This window comes from Petaurus breviceps, unplaced genomic scaffold (assembly GCF_028583685.1).
Source record: "Petaurus breviceps papuanus isolate PSGF00001 unplaced genomic scaffold, PetGlider_PUasm1.0 90784, whole genome shotgun sequence".
NCBI classification, from domain to species: domain Eukaryota; kingdom Metazoa; phylum Chordata; class Mammalia; order Diprotodontia; family Petauridae; genus Petaurus; species Petaurus breviceps.
This window is the reverse complement of record NW_027187345.1, coordinates 7,377,811-7,396,056: the sequence shown is the minus strand read 5'-3', so window position 1 is coordinate 7,396,056 and position 18,246 is coordinate 7,377,811. Positions and strand designations below refer to the sequence as shown.

Genomic DNA, 18,246 nt, shown 5'->3' with positions numbered 1-18,246 from the left:
AGACCACTGAGATCAACCTCTGGAAGGCTCCAAAGACGGGGAGATGGAGGATAATGGAGGGCGTGGGTGGGGAGGAAATTGGAGGGAAAGCAGGGCTTTCCTTTTTTCCTGCACCTTCTTGAAGAAGGAGCGGCTGGGGTCTGGGTTTGGGGATGTCAACAGTGACGATGTTTGTTACCTGGACTTCTTTCCCCCACGAAACGAGTGGCTGGGCCAGGGGAGGCTGGGTCTGCCGCTTCCTTTGGGGGCGCCTTAAAAGTGCGTCACGTGGATGGCCCCGAAATTACCTCTTCCTTCTTCTGTGTGTAATAGTTTTAGGGAAACCTAAGTCTAAGGGACCGCCCCTCAGCCTTTCGTACTTTGATGATAGGCGTCGCGCTACACCTGCCTTTGCCGTTTATAAAGTGGAGGTGTGTGTTTTTTAACGGTCAACGGGTTTGGGGACGCAGGAGTCAAGAAGGAAGGAAACGAGTATTAAATGCCTCCTGTGTGCCCAGCGCCGTGCTAAGCGCTTTACCGAGGTAATAATTGTTAACAAGTAACACACAGGGTTAGGGACTGTGCTTTGCAATTATTATCCCATTTCATCCTCCCACAACAACCTATTAATAATACTTAATATATATATTTATTTATAAATGACCTTACTATGTTCCAGGCGCTATGCTAAGTCCTTTGCAATTATATCATTTGATTCTCCTACAGAAGTCTATTAATAATAATAATAGCAAATATTTGTATAGAACTTACTATGTGCCAAGCACTTAACAAGTGTTATCTCGTTTGATCCTCACAACAAACTCTTGAAAGTAGGTGCTGTTCAAGGGTTTTACAGGGGGATATTTACAGGGTTAAGTGAATTGCCCAGGGTAACTCAGCTAGTAAGTGGCTTAGGCTGAATTTGAACTCCAGGCCCAGAACTGTAATCACCTTGCTTCCTCTGGTTGGGTGTGATAATGGATTCAGAGATGGGGTTTGAACCAGGTCTTCTGACCTCAGGGTTCTCCATGCTGTTTTCCCAGCTTTATGCAAATCCATACTTGGAGAGGTGGGATGTAGAGAGACCTGGTCACGTATAGGCAGATAATATGAAAAGTTACATCAGAAGGCATGTGATGCCAGGAAGAGAGTCCTGGATTTGGAGTCAGAGAAGTCACCGGTTTGACCTTGGAGAAGTCACTTAACTTCTCTTGACGTCATCTATAAAAAGGGAGGAGGTTGAACTAGAGGCTCTTCATGTCCCTTACACTTTTAAATGTATGATTCTGTGATGTCATAATGTCAGATGTTCATTTTAATGTTTCCCTACCAACCACCATGTGAAAGACAGTGCTTAGGATGAGGACTTGGAGAGATCCCCTTGGACTCTAACACTGCAGCAGAGATAAGCATGTGTAACAGCAAGCACCCCAAGCGTCCTCAGGGTTGCTGCCACCACAGGTTCTTGGATCTGCTTTGATAAAAGAAAGCATTTCAAAATGGGTTAATAGGCTTACTTTAATCAGTCAGACATATATCGTTTACCTTGTTCAGGGGAAAAAGGTCAGCACCCTGAACTCCAGAATACACAGACAGAATTATCAAGTCAGAGAAAGATCAAGTAGACAGATTTCCAAACTGTCCAACCATCCATACCAAATCAACATCTGGTTTTCAACATCTGGGTTTTTCAAAGCCGGGGGGCTCTGGACAACAGCTTCTCAGAATCCAGATCAAATCACAGAACACTTCTCAAAGTGAGCCCCCAAAACAAAGCTACACATCAGGGCTTATATAGCCTTCTCCTTCCTCAGAGAATGTAACAACCTTTTGGACCCACTGGCCAATCAAAAAGTATCAACTGAAAAACAAGCCTCCCACCCCAGGCTCCAGGTGCACTTTAGCCCAGGGGCAGGGAAGATCTTTAAATTTGCATTTCCATTACAGCATGTCATGTTACAATATGAGTAAGGATAGAAAGGATCTGGACAAGAATTAGGGAAAGCATTTCAAAGTGGAAAGAAGAGGGACAGCTATGTGGCACAATGGATAGACCATCTCCTGGAGTCAGGAACACCTGAGTTCCAATCTGGCCCCACATACCTGACAGTAGCTGTGTGAGCCTGGATAAGTTACTTCACCCCAGTTGTCTCACTAAGAAAAAAAAGGTCAAGGGAAGAGTGGGTGAATAGAAAAGGTTTTTGGGAAAGCAGGAAGGATGCTTTGGTCAGAGATTGACATGAGACAACTTTGGCAGAGCAAGGGAGGAGAGTAATGCAAAAGTAAGGCTAAAAATTAGGTTGGGGTTAAAATACAGAGAAATCTTAGGGTTTTTCCCTGTAAGTATTATGGACTCATCAAAAGTTGAGTTATTGGAATGACATGAGAAGTGTTTTTAGTATGTTTAAAATAGCAGCAATGTATGCAATTACTTAGAGGAAGGGAAAGAGCTTAATAGTGTAATCAGGAAGCTGAAAATATTAGGTATAATAATAACTAACATTTATATAGCACATATTATGTACCATCGTCTCATTTAATGCTCACAACAGATGAGGAAAGTGAGGCAAACGGAGGGTAAGTGACTTGCTCAGAGGTATACAGCTAGTAAGTGTCTGAGGTTGGATCCAAACTCTGATCTTTCTAACTAACTCCAGGCTCGGCGTTCTATTTACTGTGCAACTTAGCCAGGTTGGACAACAAATACTTTTTGTGATTCTAACCCAAGTAGGAACTCTCAGTACAAATAACATCCAGTTTTACTTTTTTTCTTCCCTCAAGTCAGCATTTAATTTCAACTGCTTTTCAACTACCCAGGCTAATTTACTATAAACATCTCATTCTGGTCTAATCAAAAGGCATACTTAAATTTCCAAACTGAAATAAAACAAAATATCTGGGAGCTTTGCTAATATAGTATATTCATGAAGTTATTAATATTCATGAAAGAGTTAATATCCCTTTGTTCAGATCCTGGTTCTGCCACCAGCACACTGTGTAGCCTTAAGTCACAATCATTCTAAATTAGTTTGTTGCAGTGGGTAGAAATGCCACCTGGCCTACAAGGTTACTGAGAACCAAGTAGGAGAATGTGTGTATATTACTTTATAAATATAAAGCATTATATGAATATAATCTTACTTAGAACATTACTTATTCCCAGACTAAATAGAGAGTAGATGTGCATTTGTTCAATTTTATATCTAGCTCCCAATCTGGTATTGTGATTTCTAATAATGTATAAAGTATATGAGAGCTAAGCAATATAAAATTCTGCAGAAATCAGGAAAATTTTGTCCTGATTAATTTATCACAATGCTAAACCGTGGTTATTTGATGCTTAAAAAGCACTAATATGCTTTTATCGAAAAAGCATATTTCCCAGTAAAGCATTTTTATCAATTCAACCCTGTTGGGTAAGTGGTACTTGTAAAATATCGTATGTCTCACTCTGCAGTGAGTCCTTCATTTCTCTATCAAAAGGGAGGACAACATGTTTCATTATTAGACCTCTGGAATCCTTGCACATGCTAATGATGAGATAACTTCCCCTAATCTTCCTGTCTCTTCTCTTTTCCTCCCTCCCTTTCACCACCATGTCTTCTTCTTCCTCTCTCTGGAAACAACAATCTTTCTCAGGCCTTGTCAGATTAGGCTTCTTTTGTGACCCCAGATGATAGCAGACACATGTATCATCTCATATTTGAATATAAGCAGTTTATTATTGTTTAGCCTCTGATAATTGATTCTTCTTTCATGTTTACTGTCATATGTTTCTTTTAACTCCTGTGTTTGAACTTTAAATTTCTATGCAGCTCTTGTATTTTCATCAGGAATGATTGAAGGTCTTCTATTTTATTAATGATCTTTTTCACCTTATAGGATTATACTCAGTTTTGCTGGGCAAATTCTTCTTGGCTTTGACCCTCAATCCTTTGACTTCTGAAATATCATGTTTCACGTCTCTTCACTTCTTAACTTAATTGTGTTAATTTTGTTTTGCAAAATAATTTCAGTTAAAATGTTTTTTATTGTTACCTCTATCCTTCACCCCATCATAGCTGTGGAAAGGTGGCTGATGTTTTTTCTAATTTTTTATAGTATAACTTTTAATATTCAGGCCATATATATTTTGAGCTTAGTGTAATATATGGTTTAAGATGATGACCACAATGTAATCTATGCCAAATTTTTCCCAGTAATTTTTGGCAGGGAGTTTTAAGCAATTTTTGTTCTTGAGCTTATAGAACACTGGTTTATTGAGTTTAATAACTGCTTCTTCAGTCTTCCTATTTAAGGTATTCCACTAATCTTTCCTGTTTTTTAAACCAGTTCCAAATAAAAATTTTTTAAATTAACAAATGCACATATTAATGTGTCTCAAATTTAAGTGTCATTCTATACCTACATTCATCACAGCCAGGAAGTAGAAAAATATATTATCTTCAGTCTTCTGGAATCATGACATCTGTTAGTTAATACATCAGAGTTCATACATTATTTACAGTTTTTTTCTTAGAATCATTGTATGAATTGTTTCCCTGGTATTTGTTCACTTCAGTCTGCATCAGTACATATACATCTTTCTAGGTTTCTCTGAATACCCTCTTTTCGTCATTTTTTTATTTAAGGTACAATAATATTTCCATTACATTTCAAGACAAATGGTGCAACTCCCTAATTGATAGATGCCCTTGTCTTTTTAACTTCTTTGCTACAATAAATATTTTTGCACATACAAGCTGTTTTTCTCTGCCTTTTATCTCTTTGGGGTTGGGGATATGTACCTAATTGTGTTAATTGAGTATCTTTGTGAGTATAGTTCATATTGCTTTCCAGGTTGGACCAATTCAACCCCTCCCACCAGAAGTATGTTATTTTACTTACTCTTCTGCAGTCCCTCCCAAAGCTGCCTTTTTTCTTTTTTGTCATCTTTGCCACATTGTGAGGTGGAACTTATTTTAATTTGTATTTCTTTTATTTGTTGTGATTTGGAACATTTTTCTATACTGTTGATAGCTTGCATTTCTTCTTTTGACACTGAAAGCCAAGTAGTTTCAATGACTGGTGTTGTCTAGTATTTCCTTTTAATTCCTGCTTCCTCTCCTCCTCCCCCCCCTCCCATTTCCAGAACAATTTTATTTTATCTCAACATTTCAAGTAACTCATTTGTAGTTTGGAATAACACTAAATCTGTGAATCATTTTAGTATTGCCATTTTTATTTTATTGAGTACTGATACCTTCCAGTATTTTTAAAATCAACAAATAATCAAAAAAGGAAATTTTGAAAATAAGAGGAGAAATAGGTAAATTGGGAAGAAAAGACAGTGCGTTTAACAAATAGCATCTGATTCTGGGAAAAGACAATTCTTTCTGAATGCCATCCCCTTAATAATTCTAGATTTTAAGGAATTCTAACCTTATTAGCATATAATTTGAGATATCCAGCATGATGCAGTGAAATGACTGCTGGATCTGGAGTCAAAGTAATTAGGTTAGATTCCTGACTTTGTGGTTACCTGGGTGGCTTTGGGTAAGTCTCATAACCTCTTTGACTTTGTTTTCCTTACTTGTAAAAAGATGACTTGAATTGGATGAGATCACCTAAACTGAACAAGTAATGTCTTCTTGTATTTGGATGTTTGTCTCCTTGTTTCACCTCTCCTCCTCATCCCAAAATATGTTTATTTTGTTGTTGTTTAGTTGTTTCCATGATACTGACTCTTTGTGACCCTCTTTGGGGTTTTCTTGGCAAAAATACTAGAATGGTTTGCCATTTTCTTCTCCAGCTCATTTTACAGATGAGAAAATTGAGTCAAACAAGAGAGACTGAAAAGTAAATTTACTTATTAAGTAGTCTTTTTTTTTAAGAGTTTCAGGATCACTGTGTTGAGGATCACTTTGATTAATTTATAAATTTGAGAATCTATTTAGTGCTATAATTACAATTATCATAGGTTTTTTTGTGATTTTCCCTTTAGGTTGGCACATTTATTGAGTTTGCAAAAAAAGATATTTTTAGACATTGAATTCAGAAGACTGGTGATTATGATTAATACCTTGTAACTAATGATAAATTATAATTAATACTATGGAGAAGTGATGAAAAGGAAGCAAAGTAAAATAAATGAATTGGTGTTATTGTTTTAGTATGTATGTTTTAAAAACTGATAATGTTTACTTTGTTTCCTGTTCTCACCCTCCTTCCTACTCCTCTGCATTCAGAGCTGCCAGGCTGACGCGAAAAGGGAGACCCATAGTGGGGAATTTCAACATTTTACAAGTTTAAAATATAGTTTTTGGTTGGGGAAAACATCTATTTTCATTCCTTCTGAGTCTGTTGCTGGCCAGAAATGACTCACCTAGATTCCTCCATTAGGTCAGCAGATTACATTGTGCTTTGCGCTTCTAGATTCTCAAAGGTGTTGGAGAAGCTGTCAAGTTGCCTAGAAAGTTTAGTCAGTACTAGCTTAGAAATATCCTTGGAGTGATCCATGTGTAGAGTTCACTAAAATATACTGTGGTGTGACTTTAATGTCAGTTATGATTACATCTTAAGTGAACACATTATCTACTGAACAATTATTTTAACAATTTTCTTTTCTTTTCTTTTCTTTTCCCAACAGTTGGACAGAGAGACTCTGAAAACATGACTGAAAAAGATGTGGATAATACTCTGATAGCTAGGTCATCATCTAGTGTGCAGGATGTTCAGGAGACTGTGCATGAAATAATTGAGCAAATGCCTTTGTCAGAAAATAACATAGAAGGGTTGGAGCAACCTACAGAATCTCAGTCCAATGATGTTGGATTTAAAAAGGTGTTTAAGTTTGTTGGCTTTAAATTTACTGTGAAGAAGGATAAGAATGATAAGTCTGATCCCGTTGAATTACTCACAGTCAAAAAAGATGAAGACGATGATGTGGAAACAAATGGAGCTGATGAGTATCAGGATTCTGGTTCAGAAAATGGAACATTACCTAAAGAGACTGAATCGACCCAGTTAGTTGGGACAGATGAAGAAAGTCAAAGAGACAGTGCAGATCCCGAGGAAGGCAAGAGTTCTGAGGAAGAGAAACAAGAAAAAGGCAACAAATCTTCTGAATCTGAAAGCATATCATCATTCAGAAAGTTTTTCAGTCTTGGTTGGGCTGGCTGGAGAAAAAAGACCAGTTTTAGGAAATCTAAGGAGGAAGAGCCAGAGATTTCTGAGAAGAAAAAGGAGCAAGAGGTAGGGAAAGGAGATATGGTTGAGATTTCTGAAGGGAAGAAAGAAGATACTACTGAGCAGTCAGCTGTTTCTGAACATGTACCTCCCCAGGAGGCCATTGAAAGTATAAAAGATTCCAATGTGTCTGAGAATGAAAAAGTACATAGATCTCCTGAAGATGAAGTTCAGGAAGCACACATAACTTCTGAAGAGAAAGTTGCTCCGTTAGCCACAGAGGTGTTTGATGAAAAGGTGGAGACGGTAGCAGAAGTTCATGTCAGTACTGTGGAAGAGCAAGAACAAACAGAAGATCAAAGCGCCAAGGTAGAACAGGTTGTTGGGTCTTTGTTCCTTGCCACAATTGAAACAAATGCAGATTTGCAGAAAGCTGAAGTGTCAGAGAAGCTGGTCAAGAACAGAGAACTTATTTGTGCCTCTGGAGATGACTATATTAAACTAGTTGAACCAATTCCTGAAGAATCAGCTTTGTGTCAGCAATATGAGGGCATCACAAATGAGGTAGAAATACTATCCTCACAAGAAAGAGGCAGATTACAAGGAAGCCCATTAAAGAAACTTTTTACAGGTACTAGCTTAAAAAAACTGTCTGGAAAGAAACATAAGGGGAAAAGAGGAGATGGTGAAATAAAGCCAGAGGAATCAGGGGAACTTACACAAGTGTCAGTGGATTCTCCAGAAACTCCAGAGGAACAAAAGGGTGAAAGCTCTGCTTCATCCCCTGAAGAATTGACTGAGGTTACCTGTGTAGAGAAGGATATTGTAGAAGCACCACAAGAGGTTGAGATTGAAGAAGAAGGTACTACTTCAGATGGAGAGAGAAAGAGAGAAGGTGTTACTCCATGGGCATCTTTTAAAAAAATGGTGACACCCAAGAAACGTGTTAGAAGACTTTCTGAAAGTGACAAAGAAGATGAAGTTAAAGAAGAGAAAGTAAAGAGTGCTACTCTGTCTTCAACTGAAAGTGCAGTCTCTGATAATCAGGATGAGATGAAAGGACATGGGGATGATCAGAAGACAGAAGAGCCAAAGCGTAAGGTTGATACTTCAGTATCCTGGGAAGCCTTAATTTGTGTAGGATCTTCCAAGAAAAGAGCAAGGAAGTCATCATCTTCTGATGAAGAAGGAGGGTCTAAAGTTGTTAGTGGAGATTCCCAGAAAACAGAAGATACAGGAAAAAACAAAGAATCTGGGACAGAAATAACACATATACATTCCCATGAAGGTGATCAAGGGCAGATAAATTCTTCCCCTGAGCTAGCTGGAAGCCCACTTGAAGGTGAGGGAGTTTCCACTTGGGTGTCATTTAAAAGACTAGTTACTCCAAGGAAAAAGTCAAAATCAAAAATGGAAGAGAGAAATGAGGACTCTGTAACTATTCCTGGCATAGAACATTCTGCTTCAGATGTAGAACCTGTGAAAGAAGAATCTTGGGTATCAATCAAGAAACTCATTCCTGGTCGAAGAAAGAAAAGGCTAGATGGGAAGCAAGAACAAATTCCTGTTGAAGAAGACCATACAGGAGTTAATGAAGATGATTCTGATATCCCAGCTGTTGTTCCTTTATCTGAGTATGATGCAGCAGAACAAGAGAAAATTGAAGCCCAACAAGCAAAAAACACCGAAGTGGCAAAAACAAGTCAGCATGAGATGAAATCTGGACAAGTAGAAGGTCCAGGGACAGAGGAGACTGTTGAGGGACTGGTTCATGCGGTTAGTGTAACTGTTGTAGAGGGAGAGAGAGCAATTACAAGTATTGAAGAAAGGTCACCATCTTGGATTTCTGCTAAAATTATAGAACCTGTTGAAGAAGCAACAGACCAAGCAAAACAACAGAGTGAGGAGATACTTGAAAAAGAAGTTCTTGTTGAAGTACCTATTACTAAAACCTTGCCAGATATAAAAGACACTAGCAGTGACACAATTGTTAGTGAGCTAGAGTTAACTTGTGAAGCAGTGACAGCTCCAGAAGAGGCAGCAGAAATAACAGAAGCCTCTTGTGCAGAAGAGACTACTGAAATGGTTTCTGCAGTTTCACAGTTGACTGACTCTCCTGATAGTACAGAAGAAGCTACACCTGTGCAGGAGGTAGAAGATGACACACCAGATTTAGAAGCTCTTAAGCAAAGAACTCAGGAAGTCATTCAGGCAGTTATAGAAAAAGTTAAACAGTCTGAAGAATCTGAGATTACAGCAACTGTTCATTCAGGAGACATACTTTTAGCAGATCAGAGTCCGGAAAATCTTGAAGCTAAGATACCAAAGGAAGTGAATGCGAAAAAAGCTGAACAAAGTGGTGATCACCAAGAGATCAACTTAGAAATTGGAGAAGCAGCTGGGTTAGATGACAGTAAAGTGGTGGATACTGAGGAGCAGGAAGAGGTACAAGCAGCAACATCTGAAGATTTAGCCGTTAATGATAGGCAACAAGAATTAATTGAACAAACATCTTCAGAAACCTTTAATAACTTTAACGAAGTTGAAAGGAGTATAGAAGTGAAGGAATGTAAATCATACAGTGATTTTACAACTTATCAAGCTGAGACTACAGGTATTGAGACACCACAAATTCCAATGGAACAGATCACACCAGTTGAAATAGGAGCGGATGAAGGTACTCTTGTGGTGCATTTTGAAGATATAAAGCAGCAAGAAGGCAGTGATGTTGGTGATGCTGTACCTGCATTAGGATCTGCAATTATGGAAAGAACAGTAGTCACTGTATCAAGTGATAAACCTCTGGAAAGTCCTGGTTTCCAGTCTTCACAGGGAAACAAAGAACAGTCTAAAGTAGAAGTTCCACCATCCACTGAGGAACAGATAGTTGTGCAAATGGTACAGAACCTTTCAGGGACTGAAGTGGTTCAAGATTCAGGTCCTTTTGTTGATCAGGAAGTGAAAGACACAATAACTGCTAAAGAACAGGTCTCTTTACACACAGATGTGATGGATCAGATAAAGATAGATCAAGTTGAACTGAAAGATAAAAAAATTCCTGAAGAAGACAAATTAGAATACAAAAACAGTTCTGAAAAGGTTGAACTTCAGATAAGTTCTTACTCAGCTTCAGTGGAGGGAGAGGTCTTGGTTCAGGAACAGGTAGTATCCTCAGAAGTTCTCAAAGTTCAGAGCTCTGAGACCCAAGAAGCATCTTTACCGTTAACAGCGGCAGCAGTAGTAGAGAAGGCTGTAGCAGAAGCTGTAAATCTTTCAGAAACATCAGCTGAAAATCTGGATTCTGTAAATGTTCAATTAGTAGCTGAAAAAATACCTTCTGGAAGTATTCAACACTCTGATACTGCTTGGTCAGACCAAGTAGTACTTACGGAAAAGCAGTCTCTCACAGAGTCTGGAATTCAAGAAAAAGCAAAAACAGTTAAAGTATCTGCTATTACAGAGACTATCAAAAGCTCTGACTTCATGAAAAGACCAGAGGAAGAGTCCCAGAAACTGTTAGATGCAGCCAGTGTTGAAGTTGTTTCTCAGGAAGTCAAACCAACTTTAACCCAAGTAGAACCTGGAAAGGATGAAGATGACATTTTGACTATCAAAACCCAGAGCACCAGAATTGTCCAAAATGTTATTCAGACTGCTGTTGATCAACTTGTTAGTGCCAAAGATCTAAACACTCAAACTTTTATACTTAATGCAGAGGAACAGTCTCAGATAAGAAAGCCTGAAGAGGAGGAGGGTACTACTATACATGTATCTGAAAGAAATGAAAGTGAACTGATAGCACAGTGTGAAATCAAATCTGTTACAACTGAAAACTTAGGGCCAGTAGCTGTTGAGCAAACTCCAGATGCACCTGTAATTTCTGATATTTACAAAGAAGTCTCTGTTTCTGAAGGTTCTGAAACGATAGTGGCTATTGAGGTACAGATACCTGAATTAAAGTTAGGTGAACAGCAGCATGATGAAGCAGCACCACAGCTAGAAGAAAAAGAAGAAGCCATTGAAACAAAGAGTGAGCCAAAAATTGACAGTACAACATCAGGAGAAGTACCTGATAAATCAAAACATGTACCTAAAGGAGAAACTGAAGATGACACTGCAATTGACCACTCAGATGATCCAAAATTAGTACCAGGGGAAAGTAGTGACCTATGCAAAGAGTCCATAGATTCAAATGGACCAAAACTAAAGGAAACTGTCCAGGGTCTGGAATGCCAAGAAAGGCTAGTACTTCAGGTAGAAAAAGAAATTTATAACCAGTCAGTAGAACATACCAAAACACAGACACAAGAGGAGGTACATAAACATGATGAGCCTTGTGAGTCTCCACCAAAATCAGCACCCAAGGAGTCTTGAGGCATGATGTAAGTACATTGCCTTTTTTTTCTTGTTAAATAGCATTCCATGTTTGTTATACATCTACAGTTTTATGTATATTCTTATTCTTTCACAATAATCATGTGAGGTTTACAGCCTTGTGGAAGAGGGAGCTCAAAGAGTTCAAGTGACAGTTATGACCCACCTAGTCTAGGACACACAAAGCCATGCTTCTACCAGAGTCTAATGTCATCTGAAACATTAAAAAAAAAAATTCAGGCTCATGTTTTTTGCTACAAATCAATAGCAACAATAATCCCTATTGTGTAGTCCTAGTAATGACACAAAACTAATGAATGAATCTTTGACATTGGTATTTACAACATTACATTTAGCCTATTTAAATATGCAATCAAGGGCCTTGAGCATTTTGCATCAGGTTTTCCCCCTAAGCAGTTCAGCCTGCTTCTGAGAAGTAAAATTCACTTTTTGAATAAGCAGTCAAAAGAGATTTTCTGACTTAGTTTTATTGGTTGGTACAAGGCAAATTTCTCTCTTCCTTAAAAATAGCACATGAATGACAATAGGTGAGCATTTCCACCTCATTTTTAATGGTCGATTGATGTTTTTGTGTTTTGTATTAAAAATGGCCTTCCTGCCATTGAACCCTCCCCTGTGACAAAAGCAAAAAAATTAACATGTAACAAAAATGACTAAGGATACATTTTCTAATGGTATATGCTTCCTGGAGTTTCCCACTTTGTTTCTGAGGAGGGAAGTATATAGTGTGTTCTCTGGAACCAGAGGATGGCTACTGCAATTAATATATTAGGCTGCCTTGTAGTGTTTTTAAGTTGTTTGGAACATTGTATTCCTGGCTTTGCATATTCCACTCTATCAGGGCTTATGTCTTAATTTTCTGAATTTCCTATTGGTCATTTATTATAATAGAATTGTGTCCCATTACATTTGCACATCATAATTTGTTCATCTTTCATTCCTTTGGCACCTACTTCCTCATTTTTTGTTTTGTTTTGTGTTTTGTTTTGTTTTTGTTTTTGTTTTTTGCCTCCCACAAGTGTGGTTTTTGTGAATTGGTTTGTATTCATGTTGCTCAATGAGAAGTTGGGTGGCAGCATCGTGGGGAGGGAGTGTTGGTCTACACTCCCGATAGGGGGTTGTGACCCCCAGTTTAAAAAGTGCTAAAGGGTCTGCAAGTGGAAACATTTTTAAGAAGCCTTAGACTCCAGAGGAGTGGGGAATGACCTGAGTTCCAGTCTTGCCTCTGGCCTGTGCTGGCTGGGTGATTCTGGGAAAACTCCTTAATCTTTTAGAGCTCCAGGCAGCATTCAAGAGTACAAGGGGCAGAGAAAGAAGCCTATATGCATTGATGGAAATTCTTCATGGGGAGATCCCAGCATTGATGATGATCATGTGATTTTTTTTTTTAATGATTTGGTATACAGTTCACAAAGTATTCTAACTTACAACTCTATAAAGTGCATGCCTCAGATACTGTTATTCACATTTTACTGATGAGTTAAATGATACTGAGAAGGGAGAGAGCCTTGCCATGGTCACACTGTTGTGCAAATTTGAGCCCAAGTCTGAGTCTACAAATTTCAGAGTTGAAGGGACTCTTTAAAGTCATCTAGTCCAACCTATAACTGAATCCTCTCTACAGCTCACTCAGTTACCCTTCTCTTAAAAACCTCTTAAAATAGGTGAACCTATTACTTCCTGAGCCAGTGCTCTCCCACTTTTGGTTAGTTCTAATTGTTTTTCATCAAGCCTAAATTTTCCTCTTTATAACTTCCCATATTACCTGATTCCGTTCTCTGAGAGAAAAGAAAAAAATCAAATCTCTCTTCCACTTCATAGTCTTTCAAATACTTGAAGACTGGCTTCTAGGTCACTTGATCATAGATGTAGATTTTTTGCCTGTGTCTTCTCTTACATAGATTATACGTTTCCAGTATCTTCAGCCCATATTAGTATGGCATGATTTTTAGACCCTTCAATAAGCATGCTGGCTACCTTTCTCTTGGTGTTCCCATCTCATCCAAACCTTCAAATGTGGCAATACTAAAAGCTAAATACAGCAACCTACAAAGGGTTCGAGCAGGGTGGTGTCATAATAAAAATTACTTAACTTTTAGACACTGCTTTTAAGGTTGCAAAGCCCTTTGCATACATGTGATCTTGAACAACAACCTCCTCCCCCAGGTACATGATATTATTTTTGCTTATTTTTTTTTTTACTTTCTAAATTTCAACACTAAAAAGAAATTCCACATGCAATGTAGTTTATAAATGAAACCATGAACCTGGACACAGTACTTGATTTCAAATGTATATAATATAAATTCAGCCTGTTTCTTTTAAAGCTGTTCTGTTTGTGTTTCCTTCTGAATTTCTGTTCCCTTTTACACATTTAAAAAGGTTTTCAGTGACCACCTTCTTGCTTTAATCTGTGGGGTACTCTCCTTTTGGGTAACAACCCTTTTCAGTAGCTCCCCTTTCTACCTGATGGATACCTTCCTCAAATTGGAAAACAAAAACAACAAACCCACACATAAGCATAGTCAAGCAAAATAAATCCCCAGATATACTACATCCAAAAATATATATCATTCTGCATTCTTGGTTTTATCATTCTGTTAGAAGGCATGTAACTCAGCATTCTTTATTATAAGACCTGGAATTATGTTTAATCATTGAATTGATCGGAGATTTAAGTCTTTTGAAAATGTTTTCCTTTACAAGGTATATACTATTATTATCATTTATAAAGGAAGTTAGACCCAGAGATTAAATAAATGACTTGCTCTTGGTTGTAGAGCTAGTGTCAGACCTGAACCCCAGTCTCTGGACTTCCAACCTTGTACTTTTGCCACCCTGCCACTCTGAATACAGTAGGACTATAAACCCCCCAAACCTTTGCCCTGTGCTTCCCATGAAGGTACTCAAGCTTGTATTAGGTTCCTTCCCCCCTACCCCCTCAATGTCCTCCCTTTCAGCTCTGTACCTTTTTCAGATAAACTTCTGTCCAGCCATTCCTCTCACATACCTTGTATGTGTATGCTTGATTTTTTTTAACACAAGTACGTCATCCCTATTCATTTAATTATAGTTATCCTAATTTTCTAGTTTGTTGACATTTTTGACCCTGGCTTGGTATCCAGTGTGTAGCTATCTCTCCTAGGTTTGTGTTTCTGAAAATTGTATAAAACATGGCATCTATCCCTTTATCCAAGTCACTGATGATAAAACTTAAAATAGCACAGGGTCAGGCACAAAGAAATGCTACTTCAAGTTGACATCAACCCAATAATGTCTTCTCTTTGGGGTTTGGCTGTTTTTGTGGGCCAGGAGACTTACTGGTGGAATTGAGGAATTTCCTATGATAACTTCCCACATTTCCACAATTCTAGCTGGGACTATTAGGAGCTAGGAAGTTGTGGTGTAGCCTTGGGACTGCTTTTTATTAACTTTACCCCAGGTGAATTGATCTGGGACTTACTGCTAGCTCTTGTGGGAAAGAAGAACATAAAGGTGTTTTTCAGGGCTTTGGCTAGGGAGCTCCTGAGATGTCTGATTGACTGCTTGTCTCTCAGGAAAGTTATTCACTGGTCTAACTGTACTAACACTTAGCCTGTCTCTTAAACCTGTCCATAGAATATTATGGAAGACCTTTATTAAATTCTTTGCTAGAAGCTATTTAAATTAACTCTCTATAACACTCCCTTGACCCTGATCAAAAAAGGAAATTAGGCTGTTCTCACCCCATTTGTTCATTGCTTCCTTTTGAGACTTAAAGGTTGCCCTTTTCCTTTCTAAATGTTCCTTTAATAAGGTCCAGAATTTTTCCAGGATTAGAAATCAGTATTACTGGTCTATAGTTTTTAAGATTCTATTCTCTGAAACTAACTAGGATAGACCACTGTTTTACTATAGGGTGGAAATTGCCTCAAGGTTGGGAAATTATATTCCTCTTAGGAGGAAAGCAGGGGATAGGGCCTGATGGTGAGGTGAGTTCCAGTAATGGAGCATGGGTAGAGTTATTCCCAGGTTGGGCTGGTAATGGAGAGGGAGAGCTGGAGAAAGCCTGCCTCATTAAGTTCTGCTGCTTTACTTGTGGAAAGAATTGTGCATGAGGTGATTAAGACCGGATTTGCATGCCCTAGGTGTAGAGGGGAAGGGAGGTTGGGTGGAGATATAGGGTCTGGGCTGTATTTTACTGAATGCAGCTGCCTCCCCAGTTTGGATCCTTTCCCTTTTCCCCTTACAAAGTTTTGCCCTACCCAACTACTCAAGTTTTCCTATATCGTAGAGCCCAGGGTACAAATAGAAAAGCTGAGGGTAAAATCACTTGTGCCCCAAGATAGCTGCTCCCTAAAATTTAGATATGGGTGGGAGGAAGGAGAGGCATTGTGTTTCAGTGAAAGAATACTGGATTTGAATTTAGAGTAGTGCCTCTTAAACTGTGGGTTGAAACCCATAGAGGGTCACTGAAGGGGTAGAGAGTGGAACAAGTTTAAGAAGCCCTGATTTAGACTGTCTGTGTGGCTTTGGGTAAGTCATTTCCTAGACCTTTAGTTTAAAAGTTTTGCAAATGAAAATGGCTTTGGGATGGGATGTTCTGGGTATGCTTCAAGGAATCAAGAAGTGCTTTTGCACACTTTAGGGCCCGGAGTTCTCTGTAGTCTCACAGAATGGTCAAGAAATGGGAAAGGGAATGGGGGTGGGGAGGAAGGCCGTGCAAGCCGTTCCAGGTCTCTGGTAGTACCCCAAGTTTCTGTGTTTGAATCTGTGCCTCTTATTTTTCATTCACTTGGAATTGGATGACAGGATCCAAAAAGCATGCTAGAGCTTTGGAGTGAATCAATTCTATAGGGATACATACATGTAAAGTCATAAATGAAAAATCAACTTCAAAAGCACAGAAAGGGAAGGTATGTCTGAAAAAGATCCAGTGGTTTTATTGGATTTCAATAATGCACAACAACAGTAATCTTGGGCTATATAGGAGAGGCATAAATAAACCATCTTACATATTCTTTGCTAGCCAGAACACATCTGGAGTATTATGCTTAGTTCTCTTGCCATATTTTTAAAATTCCATCGATAAGCTAGGGAGCATTCAGAGAAAGGCCACCTGAAAATGCTATATTCTTTCTTAACTGTGAATAATTATATGTTTGGCATCAAGAAACCCATTCCAGTTTTTATGACCACAGTTCAAAAGAAAATGTCACATTTCGTACTTTGTGGTCACTATTCTAAATTGTCTGTACTTAAGTACAGGTTATACAATTAAGAAAGAAAAGAGTTTGTCAGCTGCTATTCAGAAAATAAATAATCAAAAGCTTAATGAAAACCAAAGGGTTGTTAAATGCCGAGGATGATTTACATAAATATCTTTAGTTGTTCAGTTTATTTGAAGTATGTTTTAAAGCAAGGTACTTTTTTAGGTGCTGGCAAGGCAGAGCTAAGAAATACAATCATCCATTCTGTGTGGTCCCCTTCCACTTCTGTAGGGAAATGGATAGAAGGTGCTGAGACTCATTTTGTCTGTTAGCTGTTGGTATTTTAAGTATGATAGGCTTGTTCAGTGACTCAGCAGACATGCTGTTGGAGCAGAATAATATCAGTAATCACATTCTCCAAATGAAACTTTAGATGACATAAGAAAGTGGAAGCTAAAAGGTGAGGCAGATAAAAGGAATGTGGCCTTTGATTGCTATATACCCAAAGACAAAAATCACTATTTGATGGGGTTCTTGGGAGTATTTCGCCTTGAAGTGCTCATGTTAAGCTTTTGCAAAAAGGATATCACAGCGTTAATTGTAGTTTATGTACTAACATCTCTGGACTAGATCAAGTAAAGACATGGATTTGGGTTGGAGATAACTACTTTCTGGTCTTATGAGATCAGATTTCAGGATATTGGAAAGGGGGGGGGACAAGATAACCAAATGTTCGAGGGGAAAATAATGAGCTGCACTGTAATAGGAGGAACAAAGTAAAGGATAAAATTAAGTTTCAGACCCTGTACCTACTCTTATCATAACAAAATCATAAGATTGTACATCCACATTGTAATTATCCTTTCTGAAGATGTAAGAAAGGAATAGGCAGGTTTAGCAATCCATATGTTTCAGTAAGCCACATCTTTACAATTAATTGAGAATTTAAAAATTCATGATTGATAAGGTAAACCAAAATACTGCTTTATAGAGTCCTCCCACAAGGTGTCTATTATGCAAAATATTGCCTTATAGACCAAAGTATATCTCTTCTAACCAGGTATCTCCCATGCACGTGTATGTGTACTCATAATTTCAAAGAGTTGTGGTGATACTCATAGTACACAATAGTGCAGTGTAAACTAGAAAGTGATATTTAAATGTCAGCTGTTTGGCATACTAGGAGCTTTTAGTTCAAAAAAAAATCTCACTAATGGGGAGAGGGAGGGAAAAAATAAAAAGGACACAGCAGAGAACAAAAGAAAACATAGGAAGCAAAGAAAAGCTGAATAGCTTTGAAAACAATGTATAGCGTTACATAGGTTTTCTCGAAATCAAATTTGTTTTATGTAGAAATGTTCTTTTTTTCCCCCTTTGCTTTGTATTTAAATTTAAAATGAATACAAATTTACACGCAAAAAAAACTCACTAATTTTTGCTGGAAGGGTTTTAGTTATTTTGGGTCATTGTTTACAGTGCCTGTCATTCATGAGGACCCTCAGATACTTTTTTTTTA

The 18,246-nt window shown here is 38.2% G+C and overlaps 1 protein-coding gene across 3 annotated transcripts in view; it reads left to right on the top strand.

The window, feature by feature from the left end:
- The window catches only part of AKAP12 (A-kinase anchoring protein 12), a 126,603-nt gene that overhangs the window by 105,330 nt on the left and 3,027 nt on the right, over positions 1-18,246 (top strand). For all 3 annotated transcript variants that reach the window (XM_069069673.1, XM_069069675.1, XM_069069674.1), the window contains one exon: positions 6,608-11,528. In XM_069069673.1, coding sequence (XP_068925774.1) covers positions 6,608-11,520 — 4,913 coding nt within the window. In that variant the 3' untranslated portion in view covers positions 11,521-11,528. The remainder of the gene's footprint in view (positions 1-6,607; positions 11,529-18,246) is intronic.